This window comes from Candoia aspera, chromosome 2 (assembly GCF_035149785.1).
Source record: "Candoia aspera isolate rCanAsp1 chromosome 2, rCanAsp1.hap2, whole genome shotgun sequence".
Lineage (NCBI taxonomy): Eukaryota > Metazoa > Chordata > Lepidosauria > Squamata > Boidae > Candoia > Candoia aspera.
In genome coordinates, this window is record NC_086154.1 from 248,059,311 (window position 1) to 248,070,770 (window position 11,460).

Sequence of the window (11,460 nt, forward strand, 5' to 3'; positions counted from 1 at the left end):
AATATGCAAACTAAGTCTTGAATTCAAACCTACCACTGGAAATAGGCTGGATCTGTGTTAGCTGAATTCCTCCTATGCGAACCCTGCTAGAGGCAAAGTTTAAGGTAAGCATACCTTAAACCAGCAAGTTCAGGTCAAATCAAAAGCATTGCCCAAACAGTGGTGGTAAGCTGGTAAGTTGAATTGCAAATCTGCTTTGTTGTAGCCACGCTTAGTTTGCATTAGAGCAGTGTTCCTCAACCTCAGCAATTTTAAGATGTGTGGACTTCAACTCCCACAATTCTGGGAGTTGAAGTCTACGCATCTTAAAATTGCTGAGGTTGAAGTACACTGCATTAGAGACTAACAGAAACATTTCTTGAAGGGGAAAAAATTCTCCGGAAAATCAGATGTTTCTTGTTAAGCTCTGCATGTTCCCAGCCAGCTAATTATTTCCATCATGAACTACTATTGGTAAAGACGGATGGAGGGGGTGGGGGGGCAGATTTCTTATGTTAACCAGGAATAATATCTGATGCTGTGGAAGACTGATATTAGCAAGAGCTAACATTCAAATATTAATTTTCATTGGCTTTTGAAAATAAAAACCTATCAGGTACTCCATATTAGAAGTTAAAAACATTGGCTATTGGCTATTTATTCATTCTAACATTTTAAATTTAGGTCCAGGTTTAAAAAAAAAAAAAACCAGCCTCCCAGATCATAGTTTGCATGATATCACACACAAAACAACCCTTGTCTGCAGGCTTACAACTGAAAACAAGTAATAAGTGCAAAACTACTCATTCTTACTCACAGTCCAGTCTGTCTTTTTTTGTCGGTAGGCTAACTGATGTATTAATTTGTTGTCAAGGAACGAGTTTGCTATATGTGGAGTTGAGAACTGAACAAGATACTCATTTGCCTTTTCCTGGTAGGTGATATTTAGACCAAATGGTGCTTCAGGTTTAACTGCAAATGACAACGTGAAGAGGAAGGTAAGCAACATTACACACCTCACCCCAAAATACTATCAGGTAGCATGATCCTTAAACTGCTGCTGTTTAAGCAAACTTCAGAGTGCACTGATCCAGACTCAAATTACTCTATGCAGTACATAAAATGTGGATGATTCATTTGAGAGGGGGAGTTAATATTTTGACCTCTCCTCCTTCACTCAAACCACCACCTCCAGGCTCAGAATCCAACTAAAACCAATTATTATTAACATAAATAATTTCCACCACGTATTAGAATGCCTGTTTCCATGCTTGTGAGTTCAAATATATGAAAGCTGCAGTGATATGAACATGGCATCTGAAAGCCTGATTAAACAGTGGGGCTTCCTTCTGAGTAGTTATGCATCGAATGGTGTGTTAAATTAATCAAACTTTTTTTTTTTTTGGTATAGAATCCTGTTTCGAAGAGGTTCAAAAACGAACCCAAAATGGACACCACGCCATACATTTCCTTACTGATATCAGTTGTTTTCACTTTCTGGCAGTCTTTGCAAGGATTTATCAATGTTATGGTCAAGCAGACTTCCAAAGAATGAAGAAGATCACGGTTGTATATGGAACAATTGCTGACAAGGGGACTTTTCATGAAGCACAGCCGGGGTTGGATCCCATACCTGTGAAGAAATTTGGTGTGGCAGTGAAATTTCAAAAAACCTGTCTTCCCCAAATGGTTCTGGTAACTGGAGACATAAAAGAATTGAAAAGCAGGACAACATACTCCTTCATAGAGCTAGTGAATTCAATAGAACTTACACCAGTCTTTCTCAACCGTTTGACCCTGGAGGAACCCTTGAAATCTTTTTCAGGCCTCGGGGAACCCCTGCAGAAATATAGGCTCAAATATAGGCCAGAAGTAACGAAATTATTATATTCATTTCATGTGTAGGCCTGTATGTGTGCATTCACAGTGTTCTTAAACTAAAAATAAAGAATGAAACTTACCTCTTTAATGTGAAGTTGCCCGAATTTGAGATAATTTCTAAAATAAATCGTGATCTCCCAGGGAACCCCTGGTGACCTCTCACAGAACCCTAGATTTCATGGGACCCCGGCTGAGAAACCCTGACTTACACCTTGGTTAGAAAGCTGCTGTAAAGTCCCATGGCTAGGAAGCTGTTGTCACTGGAAACTTAACAGGAAGCACTGTGATTGTTTTGGTCATGTAAATAAGAGGCTGTGTGAGGACTTTGGGCAGGAAATTACTTTCATTATTTGGCAGAGAGGTACAGAAAAGAAATGCTAAATTTGTCTACACCAGTGTTTCTCAACCTTGGCAACTTTAAGATGTGTGGACTTCAACTCCCAGAATACCCCAACCAGCTTGCTTGCTTGCTAGGGAATTCTGGGAGTTGAACTCCACACATCTTAAAGTTGCCAAGGTTGAGAAACACTGGTCTACACTTACAGAACAATACATAGTCTTTAGCTACCCAAACAACTATCTTATGATTCTTCATATTGGCACACTTGCTCCAAGCCCTTCCTGATTCACTATCCTCCAAACTGGCTGGACATTAACTTCTGTTAATGATGAAAAAAGATTCCTGCTTTCTAATTATCCCCAATTATATCTGATGAATCAATCCTCATTTTCTACATTTCAGTATTGTCAGGTGTTCTACAAATGAAGTCATGTTACATATCTGTATTTGAATAAGAAATGGTTTGTGTTATTTGCATATATCAACCCAAAAAAGAGCAACAGGTTAATTAGAATATTCTTGGGCTAGAATCATCAGCATTAAGAAATCTTTTCTCTGTTTTATTTTTAACATCCATCCCTTTTTTATGGCAAAATCCATCTTCCCTTACAAAAACTTCATAGTCCTGGAAAGCCAGGAAAAATCATGTGCTTAATCAGCTAATTAAGGTAAAAGTAAGGGCCAACTTAAAAATCAGCCCATTATGTTCTATAAAACTTTCCTGTATTTTCTCAGGAATGTGAATAGGATCACAAGAAGTCCCCTCTACGTCCCTCTGTCAAAAGATCTCAATTTCTACTCTTTTTGTTTCCAAAATGATCAAGATAGAGAGGCTAAGAAGATTACAGATATAGTATGATCAGAGGATGTATGGTCTACCACAAGGGTTCTTAACCTGCATTCCAGAGACCCCTTGGGGGTCTGTAGAGAGATTTCAGGAGATCCATGAATATGGATGTGAAAAAGATTACAACTTTATTTTCACTAATCTCGAACTGAAATTTAGCTTTTCATTCAGTAATGAATGTAGGCAACAAGATAATTTATGGCTTCTAGACTTCAAAAATGTCGATTGAAATTATTACACCCTAAAAATTGAAACCAGAATACATTTGGTCATGTGAAATACTGTTTTCTCCAAAAACATGTAATTGATCATGGGCAACACAGCTTGCATTTCAAAGATTCTTGTGTGCTTAAAAATCCATACAAGACGTTAATCCTACAATTCTAGAGTTTTAGAATTCATTGACTTTGCTCTCCATGAAGCCTTTTCTATATCTATGTATTTTATTTTATGCATTTAAATACTTTTCTGAGAAGTAGCCTGTTGGTTTCACCAGACTCTCAAAGGGGTCCATGAAACAAGAAAGGTTAAGTTCCTCTGGTCTAAAACATGTGGAAGCACCAATCCACAGGCCAAATGGAGTCATCTCAGACCAATTTTCGAAGCCCCAGAACCCTCCAAGATCATTTCGCCCAAATTCTGCAGCCAATTTTTCTTCTTTTCAATGTATTAATCTTCTGGCACCTAAGTAATTATGTCTGGATGTATTAGAGAAGTTCTTACACAGCAAAACTGGCATTTGCCTTGTTCAGGTTCATGTCTGTCCCAGTAGCATCGCAAATTAAGAAATTGCTTTGGAGTACCGGCATTTGAACGAAACACTTAAAGCTGTTGTCCTGCTCAGCATCTGCACAGGTACCTAAGGAGACAGAACCACAAAATAAATTCTTCAAATTTCAGACCAGATGAGATTCAAAGTACTTCGTAAGGAGTATTGTCAGATAATGTAGACTACTTAGTTTCATTTCTTAAAATGAAATTTAATTCTCTCCCTCCACTTCTTCTGCTATTTATTTATTGCAGTGTGGTAGAACTACCTATGGGAAGGATCCAGAAACAGATATAGAAAGTGGAAGGGATGGTTTTGACTGGATCCAGCTTTAAGTGAAGTGTAATTTCTCCTATCACAACAGATGTCTCAGCTTCCAACCCAGTTCAAATCTTTATCTTCTTGAGGACATTATGTGACTTATCACCAAGATCCTTGAAAGATCACCTCCTCTCATCTTGGTGTGAGCAAGTAAAAAGAAAGTCCAAGAGTTGAGGCCTGCCTTGCAGGGATACAGAAAACAATCTTTTTTTGTGGCTGTACACTGAATTTGAATTTCCCTTTCAAGAGACCACCTTTTCCGTCTTTTTGTTGGTCTTCCAGTATCCTGTAAAAGTCTTTGCTTTTCTTGAAACTATTTTGTCCGTTGAACTTACTTAATTAATTAATTCACTAGCAAGTGAGTTTTCTTTTCTCTCTACAGTGCATTGGATGTTTTTAATTTTTCTCACCTTTTTTTTTCTGTTTACAAAATGAGCTCTAAGCTGCCCTGTTGGTTTACTCAAAAAAAACGGAAAAATATTTTTATAAAAAAAGAAGGCAATGGCTTCCTGGTTAATAAGGGGGTAAGCTCTTATTTAAAAGAAGGTGTCAATTCACACATTTTCTCTAGATCAAAGAATTTAGAATATCAAGAAAACTTTTGAGTAACTCATCTTTTTTTATGACTCATAGTTATTGAACCATCGTCTGCATATTCCCTAGAATGATTGCACAGCGCCATTGTTAAAATTTTCAAGGTTGTAGATTGCAGAGATCATCATATAATGTGAAAATGTAAAGGACATTGTAAGAAATCATTTGCGCATTCTACATGAGGCAGATTTTTGTGAGAATCTCCCTTCTTAACATAGACTGGAAATTCCCATTAAACTTTGTTCAATTAATTTTCCACTCATAACTTGCTGATAGTCCTCTATATAATAAAATAATTTTGGAGATCCACAAAGACTAAATTATAACGGCAATTTTTCCTCGCACTGAAGTAAATATTTAAAGATCCAATCTACACTGAAAGTACCGTGAGTGCAGGGGGGGACTTTAATCCTTCCCTGAAGACCACTGGTGAGGCCAACAGATTCTCTGTTTAAAACTGGGTATAAATTTACAAAATCAGTGACTTGGAAAATGGAAAGATTCTATTTCTCCTCTGGATGGTGGTTTCTCAGTCCACAATGAGCTTACCTTAGCATAAAGAGCGGCAATGCCAGCTGTTTGAGATATATATGATGTATTGTGTTGTTTATTCCACAGATGATTGATCTCATAGGCAACATCATCTAAATAAAATGGCAGCTTACTAGCAATAGTGTCAAGATTTCTTATGGATGCTATGCTCCTTTAAACCCACATAGCAACCCATACCACAAGACTTTCCATGAGAAATGCATCCATATTCTGGCTGAGAGAATTGTGTGTATAAACCAGGTAGATGGATACATACAACTCACCACCACCACCACTAAGATAAGCCTGTTTTAAAAGGGTTGGTTAGTTTGAGGTTCAGCACATTGGAAAAGCCAACTATTGTCATAGCTTTGTGAATTCTAGATCATTACAGTTCATTTATTTGAGTGTAGCATATTACAGTATTTGAGCACAGCAATCGTGTATTATTTAGTTTAAGCATAATGTGTGAGTCAAACCAGCATGTCTAAAGTTGGTTCAAGGCATGTCTGGTTAAAAATGTAGCCCAGGCTTACTCATAACTGTAGAGGTTTTTCTACTGACATCCATAGCACATGGGTTGAACTCTTCTCTTTATTTTAAGTGATATATTTTCATGTTTGTAATGCTGCAGCTTCAAAAAGGGAGTTCCTTTTAAATAGTAAAGGTTTATTTTCTACTTATTTCATTTGTTCACATCTCCAAAACAGCATTCGTCTCTTGTTTTGGAGAGATTTTGGGTTTGTCTGAAGTAAAATGTCAGTGTCTTCCAAATTGATGAAACCACATCAAGGCAGCTTCAGAGATTCAGAAGGACACAGATATGTAGTTTGAATGGAAAACAGAAACAAAATATCCTCCCAATTCCTTTTAAAAGAAAACACTGGAAAGGGGGGAAAAGAAGGAAGTAGAATCTGAGGACTGGCAGCACTTTCTGTATCTGCCCCCAAAAGGGAGCCCAGAAACACTGATGGGTGCAATCTATGACAACAAGGCTGCCAGCCAATGCAGATTCCTGGGACGAAGTCCGGTGTGTGTGGAAAGATCTGCATTGGTTGCTTTTCATTTTCCAGGCATAATATAGTCCCTGGAATCAGTCTGACTGCTTGAGAGTTTGCCTCTCACCTTATGAATGTGTCCAAAACTAGATCGGCAAGAGAGACAATTTTGATGACACACAGGCCTTTCAGAGGCCTGTCTGTCAGGTATGGAAGAGAGGAACGTCTCTGTTATTCCTCAGTCCTGGAACTCCCTTTCTTGGGAATTGTGTTTGGCTTTATTTTCTCTGCTTTCAGAAAAAGATTTAAAATGGGGTTTTTCTGCCCTTATCTGGCTTCTGAACTTCTTTTCATTTTTATTTATTAGTCTGGCTCATAAGCCACTTCAGCCGCAACTGACTCTAAGTGACATGCACGCCGTATCTGTAACAAGGGTTAAAACAATCCAGAACAACCATGCTTAATAATCACTAAAGGCTTTCTGGGAAAAGCAGGTCTTAATGGCCCCCCTAAATTACCTAAGGGTTGGGAGCTGAAGTAATTTCAAGAGAAATATTCTCTTGGGATAGAGGTGGGGAGACAATACAAAAGGCCTACTTATAAGGCACCTGATGGTAACATTCTCTTAGAGTAGGGAGTCCTCCTCCCCTAATCTTATTGGGTGGTCCCACACCACTGGGAGCATGGAGTCCCAAAGAGACTTAGCTCTTAAGCCATGCAGGGCTTTAGAGATGACAGCCAGAATCTTAAATGACACCTGGAGGCCCATCGGCAACCAGTGCAGCTCTGAGACTGGGGTCACATGGGCAAAACAGGGAGTGTGCATAACTCCTCAAGCTGCTGCATTCTGGAGCAGCTGTAGCATCCAGATGCCCTGTGTAGAGCACATCGTAGTTATCCATCTGGGATATGACCCAGACATGAATGATCATGCACGGGGCAGTCCTAACTGGTACATGAAATGAAGCTGTGCAAAGGCCCTGCCATGTCCTGTTTAAACAAGAGCCATGAGTCCAAGATTACAAACAGCTTCAAGTGAGGGGGGGCCACACCATCCAGAACCAGAGATGGAATATCCTAGGCTCAGATGTTCTCTGAACCAAAGCCACTTGGACTTGCTGGGATTGAGCCTCAGTTTGTTCTTCCCTATCCAAACTTTAGCAGTCTCTAGGCACTTGGATAGCACCTGACCTATGCAGCCTGGGGTCAATATACAACTGTATACCACCAGCATAATTGATGAAACCTGACCCCATATCAATGGATGAGCTCCTCCAGTATTCATGTGGATGTTAAATAGTAGAGGAAAGAGTGCTGAGCCTTGCAGTACCCCACAACAGAGGGTCTTAAAACTTGACCTCTCTCCTCCCACCATCACCACCAGAACCAGGCCCACACGAGGGAGGAGAACCACGATAAAACAGTGCTCTTACTACTGATCCCCAGAGCAGTTGAGGATCAATTTTAAGAGTAATTTCAACTTGCTTTGTATTTTTATTACTATGTTAACTGCCAAGGAGAAGGGGAAGGGGAAGGGGAAGGAGAAGGAGAAGGAGAAGGAGAAGGAGAAGGAGAAGGAGAAGGAGAAGGAGAAGGAGAAGGAGTTCTATTTAGTTTTTCATTGTCTGATTTATGAATTAAATTTATTGCTTTTGGCTTTAGTAACTGGACATTCTATGTAATTACTGTTTAACATTTGTAAATATAATCTAGTATGGGAGAACCTATCAGAAAAAGGAGCATAAATCTCTAGACTGCAGCTTGCCTTTGCATAAAATCCCTTGTACCTTGTCTGAATTTTTTTCAGGAATCCTCTGCATAGAAAGGTTTCTTATGCCTGCATATTTCATCTAATTATGTATGAAGTTATGCAATTATAGTTGTTTGTTGGAGAACCAGTTTGGTCTAGTGATTAAGGCAATGGGCTAGAAACCAGGAGACTGAGAGTTCTAGTCCTGCCTTAGTCATGAAAGCCAGCTGGGTGACTTTGGGCCAGTCCCTCTCTCTAAGCCCATGTCAGGCTCGGGTGACAAGCCGGTCAGTTAATTCTTGTTGCAACCAGCAGATCAACATTCAGTTGATCTGACAAAAGTGGACCCAGCACCTGTGGGAAAAACACTAGGAAGAAAAAAAATTATAGCCATTTGTTGATTCTCCCCATTGCAGAGAGATACGTAGTTTTGTATTTTCCAAAGTAAGGTTCTTATCTGAGCCCAAGAAAAATAAGCTTTAAAGCAACCCAGGTTAAATGCACATTCCTAATTAAAGAGAAAGTGCTTTTTGCTTCCTCCACCCATTGTCTCTGATCACCTTAATAAGATTATATGGGTCTGAAAGAATATGACACACAACTGAATAATGGAAAATTCTGGCTCTTGCTACATACTAGAATTCAGTCCTTATTTAGTAGCATTTTTCAGCTAGTGGCTTGAAGCTTTTCAAGAATGCTCATTTATGAAATAATAAGCAATAATAAAATCTAATCTTACCTCACTTTATTTGATAAAATTCAGGAAAACGAGCAACAGCTTTATACTCTCAAAGAGAAACTAACTCTGGGCTATATTTCTAATGAACGTTGGTTGAGAATTAGAACACTGAGATCCATATCTGACAACTGTGCAGCAGTTTGTTGTATCTACACACAGTCATTATAAACTAAGCTAAAAAATAAAAATATTTTAAAAATTACTACGTACCTCAAGGTGACAGGATATTTATCTTTCAAAATACTTAATGCTAGCAAACAGAAATACCAACGTTCTTTGCATTACAAATTTGGAAAGCTTGAACTTCCATTTTTTGGAATTTTGGCTAGAAGGAAAAATGATGGAGTGACTCACCATATCCCACTGACGTTTCTGACCCAGAGCCACTTTCTGCAGAGATGGAAGGAAGGAAGATAAAGAAGTAACTATATACCATCAAATTTGGCTTTGCCATCCTCTCACGTTCACATTCTTTCTATCTCTCACGGGCAAAGTGAAACTGAGGCTGAGAAAAAGCAGCTTGCGTTGTGACTTTATAGCTCCTTCTAGAGCGCAATCATCAATAAAGTAACCACAGGCAAGGGGAAGTATAAACATGCAGACAAGTGGGCACAGGGTGAAACAGGAAATGCCCCCCCCCCCAAAAGGGCTTGTGAAGGAGTGAGGTAAGATCAAACGATACTACCACGGCCTATACTGTCTTGGGTGCTATGGAAAGTGCTTGTTTTCCTAATGCTACTTTTCTTGATTGAAGTTCCCAGAGGTTGAACTAAGATTTACAACTATCAGTTAGAGAAATGTATCAATTTCCTTTACTCAAACATTCTCTTCAGCTCAATCTCTCTCATTTAATTTTTAGGTTTTTCTGTCTTATTCATGAAGAAACTGGCAAAGTTTAGGGACCCCTACAGGTGTTTAGAGAGCCAGTTTGGTCTAGTGGTTAAGGCACCGGGCTGGAAACCAGGAGACTGTGAGTTCTAGTCCCACCTTAGACATGAAAGCCAGTTGGGTGAGCTTGGGCCAGTCACTCTCTCTCAGCCCAAGAGCCAATCAGGCGTGGTAGGAGAGTTCTAGTCCCGCCTTAGGCACGAAGCCAGCTGGGTGACCTTGGGCCAGTCGCTCCCTCTCAGCCCCGGGAAGCAGGCAATGGCAAACCACTTCTGAAAACACCTTGCCAAGAGAACTGCAGGGGCTTGTCCAGGCAGTCGCTGAGAATCGGACACGATTGAATGACAGAAAAAAACCCTGCACAGTTGTTAAAGGTGAGCAATTTTTAGGGAAAAAACACACCTAATTCAACAGAAGTATAGTTGAATAGACAAGGATTCGAACCCAGATGATGCCCACAAAACCCTCACTTTAAATTTTGGATCTGTTTTGTTTTTTCCCTATTTGTTTGTTTTTAAGTCTCAGGTTCTTTCCATCCCACTTGGGCATACATTTGCAAACGTTTACTGTGCTTTTTTAGTGATGGAAACTGCAGCTTCTCCCACACTGGTTCATATATGGGGCAGATAGCCTAGAATGTCAGTCCGTAGACATGAGGGGGAGAGTGGCCCCATTCCTTTCTTCCTTGACTTTTCTGCATTTAGCTGGAAATTTGAAGGGCAGTTTGCTTTATTAAGGTCCTGCATCATACAGACAGATGTACTTTTGTTCAAATCAGTGGGAGATTACCTCTTCTTCAGATGTCCCCTGAAAGTGGAAAGGTCAAGAAGAGTATGGGACAAATGTTCCAGGTCCAGTCCCTATCTCTAAAGTCCTTTGGTGCATTCAGCTAACGCCTGGACCAGTGTTTCTCAACCTTGGCAACTTTAAGATGTGTGGACTTCAACTCCCAGAATTCCCTAGCCAGCAAGGAAGCTGGCTGGGGAATTCTGGGAGTTGAAGTCCACACTTCTTAAGGTTGCCAAGGTTGAGAAACGCTGGCCTGGACAATGCACTCACATAGCGTTCTTTGATGGTAAGTTCTAAGATGTTTATTGTGCCACTGCCGAAGATGCTGAATATTGCTATCAGCTTGGCTCACCATCTCTCAGCCAGAACTTTGTGAGGAAGGCTCAGGAGACAGAAATTACTGCTTTTTCTCCTTCACAGGCTGCTTCATAGCCTTTCCTGTCAGCCAGATAATGACAGGTCTTCAAGGCAATCCAATAATGGGCAGGGTTTTGGAAAGAGAACAGTTTCTCACTGAAAAATCACTTCATTCCAACCATTTTTATGCATGCTTGGCCAAAAGTAAGAATGCGGTCCTCTTTTTCCCAGGAGGAAAGCAATCACAGATAGGGAAGGATAGTCAGATGTCCTTGTCATGGTCCTTCATTTTAAACAATAGCCTTAGGAGCTGCATGGTAAAGAAAAAGAATGGAAAACTACATGTAACATGTAGTCCTGTCCCCAGATAAGGACAGTAATGTAACCTTTTTTGATAGGGACTAAAAAACTGCAGGGCTTCTTCATCCATACCCTAATTCTGTTGGTACAGATTTTAGACTGCCTATGCAGCGCCCATGTGCTTGTGACACATGTTTACCTGTGGTTTATAATTCTGCTTACAATTACTTTAGCAGAAGAACCACAGTGCTGGGAATTTTAAGTAGAACAAATCAGTGTATGGGGCCCACATTTTTCACCTAGACCAGATTTCTGTAATTCTTTCATAATCTGATCAGAAAGTTATCTTTAAGATCTAACTAGCAGTCAGAACATAT

The 11,460-nt window shown here is 39.8% G+C and overlaps 1 protein-coding gene across 3 annotated transcripts in view; it reads right to left on the reverse strand.

Annotated features, from left to right (window-relative positions):
- Positions 1 to 9,292, reverse strand: part of IL7R (interleukin 7 receptor) — a 26,758-nt gene extending 17,466 nt beyond the window's left edge. Inside the window, exons 1-4 of one of the 3 annotated variants that reach the window (XR_010067358.1) lie at positions 9,104 to 9,292; positions 3,771 to 3,906; positions 1,455 to 1,612; positions 797 to 951 (exon numbers count right to left, since the gene is read on the reverse strand). Coding sequence is in view for 2 of the 3 variants with exons in the window: in XM_063295759.1 (XP_063151829.1) it covers positions 797 to 951; positions 1,455 to 1,612; positions 3,771 to 3,906; positions 9,104 to 9,203 (549 nt within the window). In the remaining variant the exon portion in view is untranslated. The remainder of the gene's footprint in view (positions 1 to 796; positions 952 to 1,454; positions 1,613 to 3,770; positions 3,907 to 9,103) is intronic. The other 2 variants (XM_063295759.1, XM_063295758.1) reach the window with 2 other exon arrangements.
- Between the last annotated feature and the right edge of the window lie 2,168 nt (positions 9,293 to 11,460).